The sequence below is a fragment of the Trichosurus vulpecula genome, chromosome 2, assembly GCF_011100635.1.
Source record: "Trichosurus vulpecula isolate mTriVul1 chromosome 2, mTriVul1.pri, whole genome shotgun sequence".
NCBI lineage: Eukaryota > Metazoa > Chordata > Mammalia > Diprotodontia > Phalangeridae > Trichosurus > Trichosurus vulpecula.
In genome coordinates this window covers 157,537,290-157,562,032 of record NC_050574.1, presented here as the reverse complement: position 1 = coordinate 157,562,032, position 24,743 = coordinate 157,537,290, and the positions used below count along the sequence as shown (strand labels likewise).

The 24,743-nt window shown below is 38.9% G+C and overlaps 1 protein-coding gene across 1 annotated transcript in view; it reads left to right on the top strand.

Annotated features, from left to right (window-relative positions):
- Positions 1–24,743, top strand: part of DEUP1 (deuterosome assembly protein 1) — a 158,174-nt gene that overhangs the window by 36,456 nt on the left and 96,975 nt on the right. The window contains exons 3-4 of the mRNA XM_036743965.1: positions 3,482–3,653; positions 8,256–8,351. Coding sequence (XP_036599860.1) covers positions 3,482–3,653; positions 8,256–8,351 — 268 coding nt within the window. The remainder of the gene's footprint in view (positions 1–3,481; positions 3,654–8,255; positions 8,352–24,743) is intronic.

The following is a 24,743-nucleotide window of genomic DNA, read 5'->3' as shown; positions in this document are numbered from 1 at the left end:
ATACAGCTCTGATACCATCTTGCAACATACCCAAGCATTCCTATCCCTTCATAGATACTGTAGGGCAACATCTCCCCTTGTTCCCATACCCCTACAGAAACTATCTTGCAACAGTCCTAATCTTTCCCATACGCCTGTAGACACTATAATGTACTATACATAGCAACAATCCCATGCTGATATCGATACCCATTCCAGATCAAAGTGCAACAATATACCTGTACTGCAACATTTCTATCCTGTCCCTCTGCAACACTTCTGTTCCTTCCCATGCTGTAATCCCCCTACCCATTGGCCACTTGCTTCTGCTCATGTAGTGCAAACCCTATAAAACTGGATGATTTCTCCCAATAAATCGGAGTTGCATTCACCTTGACTCCCACCTCATCCATTGCGTCCCGAGATTGGGGTCCTTGCTGGTCGGGGACCCCCAACAGACCCCTACAAACATTTACCTGAAGCTGGTAAGGTTTTTTGTTTGTTTACCTAAATAAGTATAGAATAGAATTAGTATCTGGTATTATTTTACCTTCTTAACGACTCACTGATTTAATCTGTGTACCAGAGCGTTATTGAGAATATGAAATGTTATTCTTGAGACAATTGATGCATTATGCAGAAACTACACTCACCTTTTAATCTTGTTAAAATTTTTAATATTGATTTACCTAGAATTCTAAAGTAAAACATAAGGAGAAATGAGAGAGAACTACAATTTGTTTTGGAAAGTTCCCTCTGATAAAGATGAGGGCTATGTAAATTATGGAATAGGTCACCAAAAATACATTAGCATCAATTCTTCAAACTGATAGGCGAATCTCCCTCACAGATAGGATGTTGATACTAAAATATCATCCACAAACAGCATGAAATAGAATGAGTTGAAGTCGATGAGAAAGTAAATATTATTGCCTTATGTAGGTAATGTAGAAATAGTAGATAGAATGCTGATGACACTAATAATTACCATAAAAGAGGACTTTTTGGAGGGCAGAAAGAAAAAAACTCTTGAAAAGAATATTTCATTCTTTGATTCAATAATTAAAATTTCCAACAGGTAGTTGGACTGTGGAGGTCCAACAGGATTAAATAATGAATCAAAGATTGACATATTTATAGCAGGGATTCTGAAGCTGAGGTCCCAGGTGTGCATGAGTAGATTTTAAGGGGACTATGAATTTACAAAGGGGAAAATCACATTTTTATTTTTATCAACCTCTACCTGAAAGTTAGCATTTCCCTCAGTGATGTAAAAGCATTATTTCTGAGAGGTCTATAAGCTTTATCAGACTATGAAAGGCACAAAAAAGGTTAAGAACTCCTGATACAGAATGTCTCCCAAGTCAAGGAACTTTTTACAATGGTAAAAAAATTGTTTAGTGCACCACTTTCCAAGTTGCTGGGAGTAGCAACTTATTTGGAGGGAGCACTATGTCTGTCCATATATTTGTTTGGAAAGCTTTGTAAACCTTAAAACATTGTATAAATGTAACCCTTGTGACAGATGCTCTCATGGTATTGTTTTTCAAGTTTGGTCTGTCATTGGGTACTGTCTCAGCTTACTGAAGAAGAGAATGCTTCCAGTCCAATCACAGGCATAGTTGCCCCTGGGTTATAAAACGAGTGACGTATTTATTATCTGAGATTATTCCCCTGTGTTTCTGTGACAACTGCTGACTCTGGCATCTCAAAAGTTCACCCAGAGGTTAGGAGTCTCACCAACAGAGTCACAGTCACCAGTACCAGGTGTACACTACAAATCAGATGTCCTTTTTACTTACAGATACCCAAGAGAGGTATTCCACTTCTGAGTAATACTCACATATTCTACAGGGTATTCCTAAAGTCTGGACACATAGGCAAAAATGCATTTTTCAAGAAATGAATTTTTCAACCACATTTTATTTAATTGCAATATTAACAAATAACATCTTCAAAAGATTTCCATCATTTGTGAGGCAAAGGTTGATACATTTTGCAAGATTCACATAAACTTGATGCAATAACTCCACATTGCCATCAATTTTCCTATGTGTCCAGACTTTAGGGACACCCTGTAGAAGGGACAAAACACTCTAATTTTTCTAGAAATATCTCTCCTGAGCCCCAGTGAATCTTTCTGGGATAACTGGGTAGGATTGTTCATCACCCAAGGCAATTACCTCCACACCTGCAGTGGAGGCAGTAGGAAAGGAAGAAATGGTTCTGGAAGACCAGACACATAAATGCATTCATTATTATTATTGCTGCTGCTGTTGTAATCATTAATAGGATTGTTGTTTACACAGAGTAGAGAAGAGCCCCCTAGTCCTGTTAAGTGGATGAATCTGATGACTTAAAGGCAGGGCAGAGGTTTATGCTAGTCTTATACACCCCAGACTTGAAGCCTACATTGCAATTCTGCCTATACACTATAGAAGACAGAGTTAATAGATACCAGGCCTTATCCTTTATTCTCTTTCCTCAAACAAATGTACATATATCTTAACTACAGTTCATTGGATTAGCCAAGTTATTTATGGGTAGTTTTCTCCAGTTGTAAATTTAGGCAGAAAATAGAGAATGTTACAGCATCTCTAGTTTTGTCTTATCTTAGAATTGGAGGGTTTGAAAATAGAACCTTTTAACTAATTGTTTCTCTGGCAGCAGGATACAGTGACCAGAAGAGAGTATAGATGTTAGTCTTTTCTCAATTTGAGTTATTCCAGAAGTGCTTTTATATATTCTTGGTGTTTTGTGTTCTAATATCCTATGTTAGCCTATGTCACAATGAAGGTGACTCGCACTGATTTACTTCAAAAAGTTTTGACTAATGACATCAAACCTTTATCAGTATGCCATTGTGGGAAGGATGCTAGATCAGCAGTCAAGAGATCTAGGTTTTAGCCCTGACTATGCTACTTTTTTTCTTGATCTATAAAGTGCTACATTAGCTTTCAATCATTGTAATAAGAGCTAGAGGGAACCTTAGTAATAATCTAACCCAGCCCTTCCTCATTGTGCAGATAAAGAAGCTAGGGCCTAGAACCTAGACAAGTTTTAGCTCGCCAAAGATTACCCAGGTGTAGTAAGCAAGCATTGACAGGATTCAAAGCTCTAGATAAATCTTTTTCTACTATATTATACTGTCTCTTCCTTTCTAGCTCAGAAATTCTGTGATTTTAACTTCATTCAATATAAAAATATGTACCAGGCCACATACTCATTCATGTAAGTTCTGTCTATTTCACAATTAGCATTTATGCTTGTATAACCCACCTTAGGCTTGTGCTCATCTAAAATTTCACATTAATGATATTTAATCTATTAGTTCTTAAATGAGTTGGAAATTAAGCTGTAAATAAATTGCTTTCCATATTTATTATTCAGTTAGTGGTAGAATATTTTGAGAAAATGATTGGAAAGATTTGGAGCAATGGAATAACTACTTTTTCTCATCTTCGCTTTTAAGTATTTTTAAAAAGTTTTCTTTAATTATTAGATCTTCTACATGTGAGGCTGAGCTTCAAGAATTAATGGAACAAATTGACATCATGGTAAGCAACAAAAAAATGGATTGGGAAAGAAAGATGCGGGCTTTGGAGACAAGGTTGGATCTTCGAGATCAAGAATTGGCAAATGCACAAAACTGTTTGGATCAAAAAGGTCAAGAGGTACTTCATATATATTATTTATACATATTAATAAACAAATAATTTACAATTCTTATAAATAGCATTTATTATATAAGAACAGATTTTTGTTAATTATAGGGACAGTTGTTTTTTATTTTAAATTAAATTTTAATTTTTTAAATTACAAAAAAAATCTTCCTTTTCTACCTCTGTCCTCACCCCCCCCCAAACTGAGATCAAAAGAAACAGAAAAACATAAACCCTCTTACAAACATGTATATTCAAACAAAACATTTCTGCATTGGCCATCTCTCTCTCTCTCTCTGTCTCTCTGTCTCTGTCTCTCTCTCCTCCTCTCTCCCTCTTTCCCCCTCCCTCCCTCCCTTTCAGTCTCTGTTTTTCTTTCTGTGTGTCTCTTTCTCCATATACATATACACATGCATACATATATGTGTGTATGCATGTGTGTGTGTATATAAATATATATGTGTGTATATCTATAAGAATATTCTGCACTCTGTCTTTCACCACTCTATTGGGAGTTGGAGAGCATGTTTCATCATTAGTCCTCTGTAATCATGCTTGGTCATTAAGCTGATCTGAATTCCTAAGTCTTTCAAAGTTGTTGATCTTTACAATATTGCCATCATATAAATTTTTCTCCTGGTTCTGTTCACTTCATTTGGCATCAGATCATAGAAATCTTGCCAGGTTTCTCTGAAACCATTCCCTTCCTCAGTTCTCATAAGCACAATATTATTCCATCACGTTTACATACTACAATTTGTTCAGCCATCCCCCAATTTGTGGACTCCTCCTTGTATTCCCATTCTTTGTCACCTAAAAAAGAGATATAAATATTTTTATATATCATTATAATTTCTTTTGCTTAGAACTAAATTCCTCCCTTAATCTGTTCTTCCTCTAATTCTCCCTTTCCCTCTTGAGTGAAATATATTTTTGTACCCAACTATATGCAAGTATATGTGTGTATTATTCCCTCCTTTTAACCAGTTCAGATGACAGTAAGGTTCAAGCGTCAATCACTCTCCCCACCTCTTCCTCCTTGTTTGTATAGACTTCTACTTGTGCATTCTAGTTATGTGAGATAAATGTCCCTAGTCTTCCTTCCATCCCTGCCTCCCCAGTAGTATATTCTTCTCCTTCCTTTCCATTTTCTAAGATCATCAAGCCATAACAGAACCACTCCCAAGGCTTCTGGCTAATTAGACTCCCTCTATGACTCCCGATGATGATAGGATTCAGAGGGATCACATGTATCATCTCTCCATAATAGAATGTAAGCAATTTGTCCTTGCTCACTCCTGTATAATTGTTCATCTGCGTTTAGCTTGAACTTCAAAGTTTCTACCCAGCTTTGGTCTTCACATCAGGGGTTCTTGGAAATCTTCTACTTCCTAAAAGACACACTTTTTCTCCCTGTAGGATTATATTCAGCGTTGCTGAGTTAGGTTATTCTTGGCCGTAAGCCCATATCCTTTGTCTTACAGAATGTTGTATTCCAGCCCTTCAGCCCCTTCATATTGGTGTCTGCTCAATTGTGTGTTCAGACTGTTAGAACCTTGGCACTTAAATTCTTTCTTCCTGTCTGTTGTGCACACTTTTTCTTTGACCTAGAAGCTCTGGGTTTTGGCTAGAATGTTCCTGGAGGTTCCCATTTAGGGGTTCTTTTAGGAGGTAACCACTAAATTCCAACTATTTCTACTTTACCCTCGGATTCCAAGAGATTGGGGCAGTTTTCTTTTCTAACTCCTTGCAATATGATGTCTAATTTTGGCCATGGCCTTCAGTTAGTCCAGTCATTCTTAATTTTTTTCTCATTAATATGTTTTCCAGGTCAATTGTCTTTGCAGAGAATACTCAACATTTTCTTCTATATTTCCAGTCTTTTGACTTTGATTTAATATTTCCTATTGTCTCATGGAGTCACTGGCTTTTATTTGGCCCATTCCAATTTTCAGGGAGTTTGATGCTTGGGCAAGGTTTTGTACATCTTATGCCAAACATTAATTCCCTTTCCAATTCTTTCTTCCATGGCTCTCATTTCTTTTTTAAAATTAGCTCTTTAAAAACTCTTGCTTGATTTCTTTCATAAATTCTGTGAATTATGAATTCTGTGAACTTATGTATTTGGGCCCCACACTATGTTTTTCTTTGCATTATTGCTCATAGATAATGTTGAAGTCATTCTCTTTTGGGGGTTTATTTCTTTGTGGGGTTCTTTTTTGTTTGCTCATTCTTCTAGCCTAATTTTAGATTTTGAACTTGATACCAGGGCTGGGCTCTGAGCAGTTCTTGTAAAGAAGGTCTGGATTGGTCCTATTGTTGCTTTCTTGGGAATGCTGAGTGTCATGTTATTATTGGATCTCAGAGCCAGGCTGTGACCTGCAAACTCAATGTTTCCAGAGTGGCCTGTTCCAGGGCAAAGTCTGATCTCTGCCCTTCTATTCTGAGATGTGCAAATTCATGATTTGGATTTGGTTGGGTCTAATGTTGGGCTCAGACACTCTCAGCCAAATGGGAAGGTCTGCTGGTTCTGAGTGATAGAACTACAGGCTTCCACTTTGTCTGGAATTCCTGCGCTGGTCATTCCCCTGCTGGCTTCAGACCAGGCTAGAAGATGGAACCGAGATACTTATCTGCTCTTTGCATACAAGCCATACTTGCTGCTTCTTACTTTTGGACTTGCTCCTCTCCCAGTACATCACCCAGAGTACTGCAACTGCTCTTTACCCCTGACTACCACCTGCTACCTGAAGACCCATCTCCTCAGTCCATCCTGGGTTTGTGACCTAGAACTGGTTAACACATGATACAATTGTCAACAGCTGCACAAAGTGGCAAAGATCTAGTCTGGGTCTGAGACTTCTTGCCAGGATAGCCAACCTCGTCCTGAGCTGTACGCTCTGTAATGCTTTCTTGGCCAGACCCACATCCCCACTGTTGGAAGACCTCTGTCTTCCTATGCAGACTTGGGGCAGATGAATGTCTCATGTGTGACTTTTTATTGGATTCCCCAATCAGGATTCAGTCTGATGCATTTTCTAGATCTGTCTGAAGGAGTATGGGGAAGGAGCTTACTTTACTTCTTCCTGCTACACCATCTTAGCTCTGCCCCCACCCCTGACTGTATCAGTTTATATATGTGTGTGTGTGTGTGTGTGTGTGTGTGTATAAAATGTATAATATATAATGTACATATATATAATTTCCTCCCAATTACATGTTTAAACAATTTTTAACATTTTTTAAAGTTTTGAGTTCCAAGTTCTTACCTTCCTCCCTCTCTTCCCTCCTCTTCCTCCCCCTGAGACAAAAATCAATCAGACATAGGTCATACATGTATAATCATGTAAAACATTTCCATATTAGTGATTTTGTACAAGAAAACTCAAATAAAATAAAAAGAATGAAAGAAAGAAAGTGGAAAATAGCATGCTTCAGTATGTATTCAATCAATATCAATTCTTTCTCTGGAGGTGGATAGTATGCTTCATCATTAGTCCTTTGGGATTGTCTTGGATCATTGTATTGCTGAGAATAGCTAAGTTATTCACAATTCTTCACTGAACAATATTGCTGTTACTGTATACAACATTTTCTGGTTCTGTTTACTTCACTTTGCATCAGTTCATGTAAGTCTGTCCAGGTTTTTCTGAAATCGTCCTGCTTGTCATTTCTTATAACACAATAATATTCTATTACAATAATTTTTAACTTTGTAATGCTTTGCATATAGCAGGCTCTTGACAGATGTTTGTTGAATTGAATGACTTTTCATCCTCATCACTGAGTTATCATTATCATCACTGAGTTATGATAATCATTATTAATAACATTTACTCTATGAAATACATGTCTGCAATGATGTTATGCTTGCTGCGGTTAAAGAAATGTAGTTCATGTGCCTTGGAAGCTTGTAATCACAGACTAACATTACTGATGTGAAAAGACATATCAAAGACATTTAGACAACTAAAAACTATTAACATAAATGCACTAAATATTTACATTATTTTCAAGTAAAGAGTGGGTTGAGGTCAGGGTATTTATTTTTTATTTAACTGATGTAGATTAAAGTATTATGATAGTTCTATCCTTAGGTAGACTTAAAAGGCATTTGTCAGTTTTCTAATTAGGGAGAAGGCTGGGGGAATAAGTATTTATATAACACCTGCTATGTGCCAGGCACTGTGCAAAGCACTTTACAAATATTAAAAGGGGGTGGGGAAATGAACAAAAGAGGGAGAGAGAGAAAGAGCTTTGTGGGAACAAAGATATCAGATGAAGTTCCCTTTGTCAATAATTAGAAATTTAAATCTAGGATTAATTTTAATTACTAATTTTAAATGTGATGATCATAGGATTATTCTGAACTTTCATTACATATCGGCATGATACTATACCAGTGGTATAATAAGGTATAAACCAAGTCTAGTTTTTAAGAGTATAATTATTACCAACTTGTTTTGAAAACTATAGAACAAATATTTAGCCTTGTGTTGATACAAGAGTTATATCTGACTTTCACTTCTCTTTTTTCAGTTACTTATCTTTTGCACATATTCTATCCTATCAGACAAAACATAGCAGAATATTCAAATTATTATCTTGATACAGGTGGGCTTGCTTCGTCAGAAATTGGACAGTCTGGAAAAATGTAACTATTTAATGACTCAGAACTATGAAGGACAACTTCAAAACCTTAAATCTCAAGTAAGAAAAGTTACTGATTCTGGGTTAATGTAGTAAAACTTTGTTGTGCTTTCCTGTCATTATAAATTCATATAAATTTCATTAATATCAGTTGTATCCTTAGTATTAGCAATTGTCTGTTCTGTGGTACTAATAGTCAATACCACATAGTTTAGCATGTAAAATTGTTTCTTTGTTTCATGTCCCAATATGTCAGCCACATGTCCCATGGCAGATACAACGCCTGTTTTAGGGCCACTGAAGAATTCCTGTGATATTTTGGATATTATCCTAGTTCTAGAAGCTTAAATTAATATTTCATTCTAAGCACCTTACTAGGGAATTAATTATGAATAGGGTAGTATAGTACTTATGATGTTTACTGCCCCTTAACAAGTTTGGGTTGGCAAAACTAGCACTTAAATGGTTGGTTAATTCTTTCAAATCACTATTCTTGGAATTTAGATAGCTGCTATGATCCAGTTAAACTTATTTAGTTCTCTAAACATAGAAATCAATTAAAATTAAGAGTATAAAAATTTAACTACTCACTATAATGACTAATTATAAACAAAATCTATATATTACAGATCAATATTTTTAAAATTACAAAAACCTAAATATAATTTTTTTCTCATCTTATTTTTTTCCTTTCTTACAATGCTTAACTGTTTTGATCATTGCTTAAGGAAACTGGCTTTTTTTTTGCTTTCATGACTTATACTGTTAAAAAGCCTCACACATGGTGATGATTTACATCCAAATTAAACTCTCCCTTATGACAAAGAAAAACAGGGTTAAGTCTTTGATACTAAATCTTTGTCCAACAGTGTAGACAATATTCTATGCTAGAGGAAGTATGTTTCATTATTAAAGATATTTGTGAACTTTCTAAGGTGGATCACTATACCTTATCAGGAGTTAAAGGTGCTTTAATATACTATTCTTAGGGCAGTTAGTGACTTTCAGGATTGGACCTCTGCAGTGAATACAAAGATCTCATTGGCAAGACTATAAGGAAGAAATGACCTTCCTTTGTCTAGTGGGATTCCACCACTTTGGACATGTACCCCAAAGAATTTCTAAGATCCCTCCCTCTGTCACTTTTCAATAGTTCATATAAAAAGTGGCGTGTGACATGAACTGCATGGAGCATACTGGACATGACATTGAAAAAAGCATGAGGAAAGATTATTGCAGGTATTAGATCAGTTAAAAAAACACTGGCCTAAAACTGTCAGTTGATGAGTACCAGTTCTTTAGAGCATGTCAAACACATGACCCCTATTGTATCTCAGCAGGGAGTAAATACTAGCCCTGAAAAGATATAATTGCACATCACTTGGCCATATCTGAAGAATTGTTGAAAGCTGAGGATGTTTCAGGGATCCAGTGGCTATTACTGGAAATTTATCAAAAACTATACCATCATTGCAAAGTGTCTCAACAATCTCATCCATGTGTACATGGTTGAGAAGAACCAAAAAAGAAGAACAAAAAGGGATCATCTGGCTTGAATGTCATGGCACCATTTGGAAATCATTGGAATGGCACCTGATCTGCCCTTTAGTGATTTATTTCGTTGTCTCACGTACTAACTAGCATTGGCTTTTGTAGATGTATCAGCTTACCATTGCAGACCTTCCTGACAGGGAAACTCATTATCTAGTCCATCTATTGGTATTCATGACTTTGAAGTGGGCAGTCAGAAGAGTCAGGACTATATTTACAGAGCTTGATTCCAAGTGGGGATGGACAATAATTTATTGACATAGTCTAATGAGTGCTGTTACATACTGCTAACCAAAGATGGGTAGCATCATTGGCCAGCTGAATTCAAAGTGCTTTGCTTGCCAGAGAAGACCAACATTTTAGATGTAATTGTACTATGCCATAGTCCCTATGCATTAGAAACCTTAATAATGCCCATGAAAAGAGTGATGATGATCTATATGACATTGAGGGATCAGAAATACTCATGCACAAAAAGTGAAGCTGAGAGGCTGGGACTTCCTCTAAACAGAGTGGCATAATAAATGTAAATGGACTGAATCTACCTTCACTGATTGTCCTTCAGTGATTGGTGATGAGTGTAGCTGCAGGATGAAGGTCTACAAGAAGTGATGTAGATGAAGAAAAAAGAACATGATTCTCAGAAAGCCAAGCTTAGCTTCTCTAGGGCACTATTGGATTGGAAGGAGTTGAAAGACTGGAAGAAGTTGAAGCTATTATTGTATTACTATATTGAACTAAAATTGATCCCTATAAGGAGAATGAGAAGGCAGTTGGTACAATCAAGGCCTACTGACACATGCCTATTAAAACCTTCTATGATGATTCTAGACACTTGGGCCAACAGAAAACTCTAGAGCTATTACAAAATATTGGTCCAAAATTGCAGCAGATGTATATGAGAAATGTGAGACCTGTATTCTGTGTATACAAAGTAAAGCACTACCAACTTAAACTACTTTCTTGGAGAACTTCAAGATTTAGAAATTGATCTGCATAGACTTTTTTATCTGTGGAAGGGAATAGGAAGAACATGAACAGCATCTTAGTAGTGTTGTGCTACTTCCGCCAAGATGAACAGGCTTACCTAAGCAGGAACAAGAATACTTCCACAGTAGGGTCAGTATTGTGGGAGAAGGATTTCTGTATGTATCCCTGCTAGGATTCATTCTGACCAAGGTCACAATTTTGAGAACAAGCTACTTAAGGAAATACTGTACTTGGCAAGAATCAAGAAATGTAAAAGTAGATCAAAGTATTGCACACTACTCAATGTACTCAGTGCCCTAAAACCTGAATGGAAAGCTCAGGGGCCTTTTTAATAGATGCATAATATATCACAGTGTTTGCCTGATGGCTCTTTATTAATCTTTGTTTGAAAGTCTCAGAGACAGAATGATAGAGACTCCTAACTAATAAGTACATTGTTTGGGTGAGAGATCCGTTGAAGGAGGCCTGCTACCTAGCTATGGCCTCAGTTCACAAGAGCTCAAAGAGAAATAGGTTCTAACTAGCCCAATGGCATTATGCTTGAGTGTGCTGTTAGGAGCTCCAACTAGGGAACATATTGCTACATGAAATCTTGGTATCCAGGGAAAACATAAGGTAGTGGACCAGTGAAGAGCTACCACATTCCAAATAATTAAAATATTGGGCAGTATTTCGGTCTACAAAAAATCATTGGAAAACAGGGATGAGCAATGATGATACATCTCAACCACCTGCTGCTCTTAGGGAAGACAGTTATATTCCCTGGTAAAAGGGAGGACAAAAGTGATGGAAAGTTAAAGAATCCAGCTCCAAGAAGACACCATCCTTGACCCTGCTATCCAAGTGATCTTCTTTAAGCACAGGTCTGACCATATCACCCCTTCCTGCAAAACACACACACACACACACACACACACTCAGTAAACTCCAGGAGGTCCCTTCCACCTCTAGGATCAAATATAAAATGCTTTGTTTTTCATTTAAAGCCCTCCATAACCTGGCCACCCTCCTCACCTTTCCAGTCTTCTTACATTTCACACTTTTCCACATGCTCTTCAAAACGGTGACACTGTCTTCTTTCCAGCTCCTCACACAGGACACTCTATCTCCTAACTCTGGGATTTTCTCTGGCTCTCCCCCATGTCTGGAATGCTGTCCCTCCTCTATCTCTTGGCTTCCTCTAAGTCTCATCCAAAATTCCACTTTGAACAGGAAGCCTTTCTCAACACCCTTAATTCTAGTACCTTCTCTATGGTGAATATTTCCAATTCATCTTTTAGTTAGCTTATTCATGCATAGTTGTTTGCGCACTGCCTCTCTCATTAAATTGTGTTTTCTTTGAATGCCCAGCATATGACACAGTGCCTGCTAGTAGGTATTTAATGTTCATCGACTGACCTCATCAGCAGCCATAGATTCAATGATCATATCTATGCAGGTAACTCCTAGATCTCACCTAGGCTGAGTCCTTTTTTTTTCTTCTTTTTTTTTTTTTTTTAGCATTTTGTGCACTATGGTGCCCCTTAGCTGTCCCTAGTAACTCTTGGAATGCCTACCTCATTGGGCTATGGTGAAGCTAAAATGGACTTTATTTTTTTTAATTTAATTTATTTAATATATTTAGTTTTCAGCATTGATTTTCACAAGAGTTTGAATTACAAATTTTCTCTCCATTTCTACCCTCCCGCCCACTCCAAGATGGCGTATATTCTGGTTGCCCTGTTCCCCAGTCAGCCCTCCCATCTGTCACCCCACTCCCCTCCCATCTCCCTTTCCCTTCTTCTGTTGTAGGGCAAGATAAATTTCTACTCCCCATTGCCTGTGTATCTTATTTCCTAGTTGCATGCAAAAACTTTTTTTTGTTGTTTTTGAACGTCTGTTTTAAAAACTTTGAGTTCCAAATTCTCTCCCCTCTTCCCTCCCCGCCCACCCTCCCTAAGAAGGCAAGCAATTCAACATATAATTATGTAAAACCCTTCCACAATACTCATGTTGTAAAAGATTAACTATGTTTTGCTCCTTCCTAACCTATCCCCCTTTACTGAATTTTCTCCCTTGACCCTGTCCCTTTTCAAAAGTGTTTGTTTTTGATTACCTCCTCCCCCTGTCTGCCCTCCCTTCTATCATCTCCCCTTTTTTATCTTCTTCCTCCTTTCCTGTGGGGTAAGATACCTAATTGAGTGTGTATGGTATTCCCTCCTCAGGTCAAATCCGATGAGAGCAAGATTTACTCATTCCTCCTCACCTGCCCCCTCTTCCCTTCCTAGAGAACCGCTTTTTCTTGCCACTTTTATGTGAGATAACTTACCCCATTCTATCTCTCCCTTTCTCCCTCTCTCAATATATTCCTCTCTTATCCCTTAATTTGATTTTATTTTTTTAGATATCATCCCTTCATATTCAATTCACCCTGTGCCCTCTATCTATCTATCTATACATATATATATACACACACCTACATATATACATACATAGACACACACTTATGTATATATATGCATACACATATAAATATGCATATTCCTTTCAGCTACTATGATATTGAGGTCTCATGAATCATACACATCATCTTTCCATGTAGGAATGTAAACAAAACAGTTCAACTTTAGTAAGTTCCTTATGATTTCTCTTTCTTGTTTACCTTTTCATGCTTCTCTTGATTCTTGTGTTTGAAAGTCAAATTTTCTATTCAGCTCTGGTCTTTTCACTGAGAAAGCTTGCAAGTCCTCTATTTTATTGAAAGTCTATATTTTGCCTTGGAGCATGATATTCAATTTTGCTGGGTAGGTGATTCTTGGTCTTAATCCTAGCTCGACTGACATCTGGAATATCGTATTCCAAGCCCTTCGGTCCCGTAGTGTTTCTTTCTCGCTGCTTGCAGTGTTTTCTCCTTGACCTGGGAGCTCTGGAATTTGGTGACAATGTTTCTAGGAGTTTTCTTTTTGGGATCTTTTTGAGGAGGCGATCTGTGGATTCTTTCAATTTCTATTTTACCCTCTGGCTCTAGAATATCAGGGCAGTTCTCCTTGATAATTTCTTGAAAGATGATATCTAGGCTCTTTTTTTGATCATGGCTTTCAGGTAGTCCAATAATTTTTAAATTTTCTTTCCTGGATCTATTTTCCAGGTCAGTGGTTTTTCCAATCAGATATTTCACATTGTCTTCCACTTTTTCATTCCTTTGGTTCTGTTTTATAATATCTTGATTTCTCATAAAGTCACTAACTTCCACTTGCTCCAATCTAATTTTTAAGCTAGTATTTTCTTCAGTGTTCTTTTGGACCTCGTTTTCCATTTGGCTAATTCTGCCTTTCAAGGCATTCTTCTCCTCATTGGCTTTTTGGACCTCTTTTGCCATTTGAGTTAGTCTATTTTTTAAGTTGTTATTTTCTTCAATATTTTTTTCGGTATTTTTTTTGGTTCTCCTTTCGCAAGTCATTGACTTGTTTTTCGTGGTTTTCTTGCTTTATTCTCATTTCTCGTCCCAATTTTTCCTCTATTTCTCTGACTTGCTTTTCCAACTCCTTTTTGAGCTCTTCCATGGCCTGAGACCAGTTCATGTTTTTCTTGGAGGCTTTTGGTGTAGGCTCTTTGACTTTGTTGACTTCTTTAGGCTGTATGCTTTGGTCTTATTTGTCACCAAAGAAAGATTCCAAAGTCTGAGACTGAATCTGAGTGTGTTTTTGCTACCTGGCCATGTTCCCGGCCAACTTACTTGACCTTTGAGTTTTTCGTCGGGGTATGACTGCTTGTAGAGCAAAGAGTACTTTGTTCCAAGCTTGAGGGGATGCGCTGTTGATTTTAGAGCTATTTCTATACAGCCAGCTCTGCCACACCAGCGCTCCTCCTTCCTCAAGAACCACCAACCCAGACCTGACGCAAATCTTAAGCAGGCTCTACACTCCTGCTCCGACCCACCACTTAATTCCTCCCACCAGGTGGGCCTGGGGCCAGAAGTAACTGCAGCTGTAGTTCTGTAGCTGCACCACCCCTGCTGTCCCTGGGGCAGTGGCCGAACCTCAAACTCTGTCCCCCGCAGCTTTTCCCACTAACCTTCTCTGTTGTCTTTGGTGTTTGTAGGTTGAGAAGTCTGATAACTGCCACAGCTCACTGATTCAGGGTGCTAGGGCCTGTTCTCCCGGCTCCCTGTCTGGTTGGTCCTGCCGCTGCCCACGCTGAGCTCTGCTCCCCTCTGCTCCATGCGCAATAGACCTCATGCAGCGACCATCCAGGCTGTCCTGGGCTGGATCCCTGCTTCCCTCTGCTATTTTGTGGGTTTTGAAGTTATAGAATTTGTTCAGAGCCATTTTTATAGGTTTTTGGAAGGACCTGGCGGGGAGCTCACGCAAGTCCCTGCTTTCCAGATGCCATCTTGGCTCTGCCCGCGTCCTTTTCTTAACCTCTAGCCCCACATTACCAGTGTGGGCTGTAGGCATCTTCAACTCCATCTGTCCAAAACAGAACTTGTTATTTTTTCTCCCAAACCCATCCTTTTTCTGAACTTCCCTTTTACTGCTGAAAGAACCACCATCCTTCTAGTTATCTAGCTTGGCAACCTTTGTGACTTCTCATTCCTGCCCCACAAATGCAATCAGTTGCTAAATCTTGTTGTCTCTTCTTCCTTGACATCTTTAGTTTATATTTCCTTCTCTTTATTCATGCAGCCATTCCCCTAGTGCAGACCCTTAGTACTTCAGGTCTGGACTATTGCAACTGCCTACTAATTCTTCTTCCTGCCTCAAGACTCTTCCCACTCAAATACACCCTCAGCTGCCTTGAGTGATTTTCCTAAAATGTAGATCTGACCATGTCACCTCCCTACTCAATAGACTCCAGTGGCTCCATTTTACCTCTAGGATCAAATACAGATTCCTCAGTCATTTAAAACTCTTCATAAACTAGCCCTTTCCTACCTCTCCAGGCTAACACACTACTCCTCTCCCTCTTACACAGTACTACTCTGTAGTCCGGTCATACTGACCTATTTGTGGTTCCTCACACAAGATGCTCCTTCTGTTTCCATGCCCTTGAATACTCTCTCTCGTGCCAAGAATACTCTCCCTCCTCATCTCTACCTCTTAGAGTCCCTGGATTCCTCAAGACTCAGCTCAAGCCATTCTCTGCAGGAAGCCTTTCTTGGTTCCCTTGGTCCCACTGCTTTCCCTTCCAGTGTTAGCTTGAATCTGCTTTGAAAGTGTCATGTATGTACAAACATACATGTATATGTTGGCACCCCGACAGAAGATAAGTTTCCTGAGGGGAGGGAATATTTAATTTTTGTCTTTGCATCTCTAGTGCTTGGCCCAGTGTCGGTGATGTTATAGTCGTTTATTGTTTGTTTTGCTCACTATAGAAATGTCAGCAGACGTGTTCTACTTTTTTTATCTAATTGTTCTTTCTGGTTCACTGATAAGTGCACTTAGGATTATAGGACTTAATCGTACACAGTGGTATGCTGGTAAATGTATAACAACCAACTCTCCGTAAAAAATATACACATGACACACTTTTTACATTTTTAGCTTCAGGGCTACACAAAACTGGGCCCTTGTTTGCTGACCCCTGGTCTAGACAATCAACAAAACAATAAATCAAGTCCTATGTGTAACATTTGCAGATTTCCAAGGTGTAAATGCTTACACTGAAAATTTAATAATCAGCTCTTTTAAGCCAATTGTAGCTGGCTCCAGTGCAGTGTGCTTACCCTGTCTTTCTATAGGCTTTTTCCCCTTGCCACTGCTATTTTGTGATGGTACACTAACCATAATCATCTGCCATCTTCTTCTCTAACATTTGTGCCAATGATTTTGCTCTAAACTATGGTTGTCTTTATGCCTTGTCTCTACTTGGCAGGAGAACTGCTGAGGCAGTCTGTTTCTGAGCTCTTTTGGCCTCTCATGAAACAAGTATTTTTTAATATCACTTTGATTTCTTTAGAAAATGGTTATAATCAAAATCAATGTATTTTCCATTATCCATTTCTCATTTTCTAGTATCAGTAACTTGTTTATATAAAACTGCTTAAATCTTTTGCAATTGCATGAAATATATTCTTCCCTGCTGTATAATTTCTTCTAGTTTGATATTGATTTTGAATCTTATTCTAAATCAGGTGCTCAGACTTTTTGTTCCTTAATACACTTTAAATTATTGAGGACCCCCAAAAGATTTTGTTTATGTGGGTTCTTATAATGCCTTAGTATTATGAAAGTAGTTTTGATTTCACAGATTCCCCCCCAGTCCCAGAATTTTGACCACAAGGACGAGCAAGGTTACACACTTTGAGAACCTCTATTCTTAATGACAAGACTGTACACAACTAGCTAATTAATAGATGGCTTCCACAATACTAAGAGTCCTGTGTGTTAGTATATTGTCAATTTCATTTTCTGTGAAGTTGTTCAATGATCATTATGTCAGAGACTTGACCATTGCTTGTTGGATATATCGTAGTGGGGATTTCTCTGTGAATAGGTTGGACCAGATGGTCACCGAGGTCCCTTCCAACTCTCATATTCTATAATTCTAATGTCCTTAAGCACTACTTTTGAAGTTTATTATCAGCTCTTAGTACTTCTGAGGAAGTTAAAGCCTTCTTTAAGACTCTTAATTGTATTAAACCTGAACCTTAACATATTTTTACTGAATCCTCTATGCCCACCTTTACATTGAAGTCATCAAGTAGCAGTGTATATGTTGACTTGTTTGAAATATGCTTTTCAAATTGCTTTCATAAGTGTTTTCTTTCTTTGTCTCCTTGTACCACTTTTGTAAAGAAAGTTCCAGGGATTAGAAATCCCATTATAACAGTAATGATCAAGCTTTTCCATCCATCCTCCAATGCTGAGTAACCAATACTTTGTAAATGAATAGTAATATAGTAAACATTACCCCTGCACCACTAAAAGGTGAAAGCAAATCCCAAGATGTAACTCACATATATTTCGATGGGATTTTTTGAAGCATATAATGAATAGGGAATTCAGAGAGCATGAGAGCTGCCAAGGCCTTTTGGCAGGTGCTTCCAAAAATCAGGGTATATTCCTCTGGGGCTGTAGAGTTTCTGTTCCTCTGCCAATACAAGCACCAGTATCTATGTGAGGATAGAAAGATAATTCTTTGGCAGCAAAGCAATTGGAGGCTGGATTGCTCTTGATCATGTAGAGAAAAAAATCCAGTTCTGATGTCAGTCCTTATCAGCAAGGCTTTTGATCTGCAAGTTTTCTTGAGGATTGATGAGTGTTTATTGGTCAGGGAGCACCTTCCTTGGGACAGTCTTTTCTACATTCATGATTGATCTCTGGGAAAACTCAGCCTTGACATAAATTAAAGACACTCGGCAACTTCAGATGCAGATACTTGTTATGGGGGGAAACCTAGGATGGCTGATTCCTGCAATTAACCTAAGGATGATATATAGTCAGTGACAGTGGGAGGTGATGGTTATCTCAACGTGGGTTGAGTGTGCTCAGCTTTGGTACTAATAAGTATTCTGAGAAAGACCTTGATAAAAGCTACTGTTACCGTAAGATTGAGGGTGGGAGGGTACAAAAGCCTGTTGCCAAGATTGGAAGAAAGACCAAAAAACACCTATTGCACTTTTGACAAGCAAATTTATGAGGCTATAGTCAGCTGTGCTTCAAAGAAAACTATTCTTAACATGAAAGCAAAAAATTATGATAAACCATACTTAATACCAAAGGAGTCTTCAAAAACAAACATTTTACTTTCAGTTCCAATAGAAGACAAATAATAATCACAATAACAATAACAATATTGATTTGAACCATCACTTAGCCTTACTTCTTTAGGCAGAAATTCATACATCAGAAGGACCTTGAACCATGAGGTCACAATATTAAAATAAGGTATTGAAAAAAGACCACCCAGGACACCTTTGCAATAGATGTTGGCATAGGGTAGTCTTCATGGGGCTTGTTTTGCTCACCGTGACCAGTACCAGTCTAGTATCCCAGGAGATGATATTTCCTGTTGTCTTTAGATGTCGTACAGAACCAACTCCACTTTTTTTTTAGTTACTTTTCAAAGGAGAACCTCTGAGTTGCCATTCCATTTAGCTGCAGTTTCTTCATGTTTTCTGGTTTTGTCTCTTAGTAAAAATACTTCTATTGATATTGTTCATTTTTCTCAGTAGTATGCCAACTCACTAGTCATTGGACAAGGATTTCATGTTTAGAATACCAATAGCTAATTTTTAGAGAAGATCTAAAGATTATATAATTCTTATCTTACTTTTGTCACCTTTTCCACCCATTGGTTGTTGAAGTAAACAGGGACCCCAGAGGACTGAGGGCCATTTATAGTTTTCTTTATTTGTTTCATGGGTTGTCATAGCTAGGAAACTTGTCACCTAATGGCACTGAGCTGCTTTCTCTTTAGATGATATTCCTTAAATAGCAGACACAGTATTCTGCTGGTATCATACTTGAAACATTTCTTCAACTAGCTCTAGAGCCAGTGCTTTGCTGGCATAATCTTTAAGAGCTCAGGATTACCTCCTCACCATAAAGAGGCGTGAGAGTAGGATTGTGTATGTGTGTGTGTGTGTGATGGGTTGAATTTTCTCCAGAGAGCTCAATAAATCATACTGAGTTTGATCAGTTATATATGAAGCGTTCTTTAAATTGTAAAAGAGGACATAGTCTTCCAGAAAGAATAGTGTCCATTTTGTACCTCTGCTTCCTCACTTTACAATCTGCTTTCCAAACCACTGTGGATTTTTTGTGACAGTGCTCTCTCTTCTACATCTACTTGTCTGATCTCTCCTCCTCAGTCTCCCTTGCTATATTTTCATCTATGCTCTGCCCATTAACTGCAGATGTCCCTCTATCCTGGGACTGCTTCTTTTTTCTCTACTATCTCAGGTGCTGATTTCATCTGTTCCCTTAGGTTTAATAGTCATCTCTATCCTGATAATTCCCAGATCTATTGTATCTCGCTCTGCACTTGCCTGAGCTCCCACTGCATATTATCAACCAGCTCTCAGACATTTCAAACCAAATTGATTATCTTTCCCCACAAACTCATACCTATTCTGAAATTCTTTATTCCTGTTGCAGTTACCACCATCTTTCTAAGTCACCCAGATTCACGACCTCTGTGTTATCCTCCCTTCTTCACTCTCAATCAGCCCATATATCCAAATGCTTGCCAAATCGTGTTTCTATCCCTACAACATCCCTCATATATCCATTCTCCACACTCACACAGCCACCTCCTTAGTTAGTTCAGGCTCTCAGCACTTCTTGCCCTGATCATTACAATGGCCTTCGAACTGGTGTGCCTACCTTAAGTCTCTTCTCACTCCAAGCCCTCATCCAATACAGCTGCCAAAGTGATTTTCTTAAAGTGTAGGTCTTATTATGTCAATCCTCTGCTTACTAAATTCCCATGACTCCCTACTGACTATAGGAACAAATATAAACTCTTCTGTCTAGCATTTAAAGAACTTCAAAAGTGCTGGCCCTGATATACTAGCTGGTGATATAATAGATAATGTGCTGGGCTTCTGGTCAGAAAGACCTGAGTTTGAGTCCTGCTCCATACACTTATTAACTAAACAAGTCACCATGGGAAAGTAATTTAACCTTCTCAGACTCAGTTTCCTTATTTGCAAAATAAGGAAGTAATCCCATCTTTCCCATAGATGTTGTGAGGATAAAATGAGAGCTTTCCAAACCTTAAAATAATAGTTAAGTGTTAGCTATTATTATTTTTTTGGAGGGGGGAAGGCAAGGCGATTGGAGTTAAGTGACTTTCCCAGCTAGTACGTGTCAAGTATCTGAGGCTGGGTTTGAACTCAGGTCCTCTTGACTCCAGGGCCGGTGCTCTATTCACTGTGCCACCTAGCTGCCTCTTATAACTATTATTATTATTATTATTATCATCATCATTATTATTATTATTGTCTCTCTAGCCTTTTTGCACATTTTTTATACACAGTATGTTCTAACCACGCTGACTTTCTTTGTATGCCGCATGTATGGCACTCCATCCTCCCTTTTTCATGCCATGTTTAAAGGTCTCTCTCTCCTCACTTCTGCTTCATAGAATCCATGGTTTCCTTCCAGCCCTAACTTCTCTGGGAACCCTTTCCTGATGAGCAGTTGCTAGTGCCTCCCCTTGAATCACTTCATATCGATTTTGTGTATACACATGCACACATACATGCCCCCAAGTTGTGTCACAAACATTTTTTTCTCCCATGTGGTCTTTGAAGGGAGGAACTTTTTCTCTTTTGTCTTTGTATCCCTAATACTCAGCATGTAAGAGGAACTTAATAAATGTGTATTGATAGATTCATTCTCAGAAGCTACTTAAACTGCTCTCCTGTCGCCAAGGTCACCAATGATTTCCGAATTGCCAACTCCAATGGCCTCTTCTCAGTCCTTGCTCTGCTTGACTTTTCTAAAGCATTTGATACTATTGATCCCTCTCTCCTTCTTGATATTCTCTCCGTCCTTGGGTTCCTTGATATTACTCTCTTATGGTTTTCCTCTTAGCTTTCCAACGACTATTTCTTGGTGTCTTTCAGTGCTTCTTCTCTGTCTTCTGACCCTCTAAATGTGAGCATTTTACACAGTTCTATCCCAAGCCTTCTCTCTACATTCTCTTTTGGAATCTCAATTGCTGATGGGTTATCTCTATGCAGGTGGCTCCCAAATCTGTATTTTCGCCCCATACATCTTTCCTGAGTTCCTGTGTGTGATTTAAACTGCTTGTTAGACTTGTCTACCTTGTTATCTCACTGGAACCTCAAAATCAACATATCCAGAGCTGAGTGGGGTATATTAAGGAGGCATCCTCATATGTAGAGTAAACACAGGAATCAGAATGGGAGAATTGGTGGGGAGCATTTGGGTGAAGGTCAACAGAGAGAGAGATATAGGAAATTTTGTCATCAAAGACTACCAGTCACTAAACAGGAAGAAGAAATTATTAGGCAAACTTGGCACAGAGTCATGATACAGTAGTGACAGAGGACTTCTTAGACATCTTCTGAAGTGTTCTCTTTGTCTCCCAAAAACAGAATCACTAATTATTACTCTTGACTTAATGATAATTTTTTCTTCAAAAGGTTCAGTCATTCAGTCAACAAGCATTTATTAAGTGCTTCCAACCTCATTATTCCATCAAAACTTCTCTAACTAAAGTTACCAGTAGTTTATTAATGGCCAAATCCAATGATTTTTTCAGTCTTCCTTCTCTTCGGTTTCTCTGTAGCTTTTGCCATTGTTGCTCATCCTCTCCTCCTTGATACTATGTTTTCTTTAGGTTTTCAGGACATCACTCTCTCCTGGTTCTCCTCTATTGGACACTCTCTCAGTCTCTCTTGCTGGATCCTTGTCCAGATCATGCCCTCGAGCCATCAGTATCTCTCAGTGTTCTGTCCTGGGCCCTCTTCTCTTCTCCCTCTATACTATTGCACTTGGTAATCTCATCATTTCCCATTTAGTTACCATCTTTATGCTGATGATTCTCAAATCTACCTGTCCTGTGTCCACTCTCTGCTGACCTTCAACCTCACACCTCCAGCTGCCTCTCATACATCTCAAGCTGTGTATTAGGAGGGCAGAGTTTATAATCTCAAAGAGGATCATAAACATGTCTGAAAGGTTCGGAACCGCCGGATATAAGAAACTCTCAAAGTAGAAGGCAGAAGAATCAAAACATTTATTTAGGCTCCACAGTAACCAACCCATGAACCAGCAACCCCATTTTGATATATTGATCAAAAGCTTCCAGGCCCAATAAGTACGCCTTGAAAGAGTAACCAGGAGGCTACAGAGAAGCATGATTGCGTAAAGCAAAATCATGTTTCCCCCTCTATGGTAATAAGATTACCCACTGGCCTGAAGTCTTTGTTCAGCTTCCTCCCGTAGGTCAGCTCTGCTACTGGCAGCTCCTGCTTCAGCTGTGGCTGTGGCTGTAACTGTAGCTGTAACTGTCGCTGTAACTGTCGCTGTAACTGTCGCTGTAACTGTCTCTGGCTCCAACCGGAAAAGGAAAAGAGGATCTTCAAGCTGTCCTCTCCCCTCTTATAGAGTTTTTGACATCATCCAGCACCGCCTGAACGACCAGGGCCGATTGGTTCTTGACTTGGCCCCTCCCCCTAGCGTAGCCGTTAACACCTCCCCTCAGCCAGCCCCATGACTCATCACACAGGAAGTTGTCTGCTTCCTGACATGCTCTCTGGGCCTCCTGCCCCGGAAGAGCAAGCCACAGTGTCCAGAGGCTCAATGAGGTAAGCTGAGTCATTCAAAGAAAACAAAGGCCATTCTGGCTACAAGCTGGATGTTCAGTAGATGTCTTAAACTCAGCATGTCTAAAACTGAACTTGTTACCTTTCCCTTTAAACCTTTCCCCACCTTCTGCCCACCCTGTAGAGGGTAACACCATCCTCAGTACCTCAGGCTCACAACCTAAGTGTCCTTTCTCAGCTTCTCATTATCTCGTACCCCCATATCCAATCTATTGCCAAGGCCTGTCAAATTCACCTTTGCAACATCTTTCAAATACATCCCCTTTCTCCCCTCTGACCCTGCCACCACTCTGGTGCAGGCCCTCATCATCTCATGCCTCAACTACTGCAATAGTCTGATAGTGGGTCTGCCTGCATCATCTTTTCTCACTGCAGTTCATTCTCTGTTCAGCCAGCAAAGTTATTTTCTATGTCACTGTCCTACTCAATAAACTCTCTGTGGCTCCCTATCACCTCCAAGATCAAATACAAAATCATCTCTGTCACTCAAAGCCCTTCATAACCTAACCCCTCCTGCCTTTACAGTCTTTTTACACCTTACGACCCAATGATACTGATTGTTCCACAAACAAGATACTCCATCTCTCAGTTCAGGGTGTTTTCTCTGGCTGTTCTCCACACCTGGAATATTCTCCTCCTGCAGCTCTGTCTACTGGTCTCCCCAGCTTCCTTTCAGTCCCAACTAAAGTCCCATCTTCTAGGAAACCTTTTCCAGCCCCTCTTGATCCTAGCACCTTCTCTTGTTTAATTATTTCCTATTTATCCTGTATATAGTTAGTTTGTATGTATTTTTTGTTTATCCTTCCCCCTACCCTCTCCCAGTTAGATTGTGAGCTCCTTTATGGCAGCAACTCTTTTCTGCTTCTTTTTTATATCCTTAGTGTGCTTAGCACAGTGTCTGGCACTTAGAAAGCATTTAATAAATTTTTATTGACTCATTGAATACTTAGTATATGCCAAATACTGTGCTAAGTAAAGTACTAGGGATAAAAGAGAGGTAATAACACATTCTCTGCCATTAAGGAACTAACATCCTAATGGAGGAGACCACCATTTTATATTTTAAAAAAGAACTATAAGATACATACAGTGTAATTAAAAGTAATCTCAGAAGGAAGATACTAGCAAGGGGGCACAGGTGGTGAAAGGCTGGAGAGAGGGTCAAGGAAAAGGTCTCCTACAGAAGGTAGGATCTGAGCTGAGTGCTGAGGGAAGCTGGGAGTCAGAGTTGAGAAAGGCAGTCTCCCAAGCATGGAGAATAGAAAATGAAAAGCTCCAGAGTTGAGAGATGGAGTATAATGATCCCAAAATAGTAAGAAGGCTAGCATTGCCAGATTGTAGAATGTGTGTGTGTGTGTGTGTGTGTGTGTGTGTGTGTGTGTGTAAGACTGGAAAGGTAGGAAGGAAACAGATGATGAAGGCCTTTAAATGCCAAGGAGAAGGCTTTATATTTAATCCTGCAGGTAATGGGAAGCTACTGGAGGTCATTGATCAGGGAAGTAACACGGTCAGATCTACACTTTACAAAAATCAGTTAGATAGCTGAGTGGAGGATGGATTAGAGGAAGAGAGACTTAGGGCAGGGAGACCAACCAAAGGCTATTGCAGTGGTTTAGACATGAGGTGAT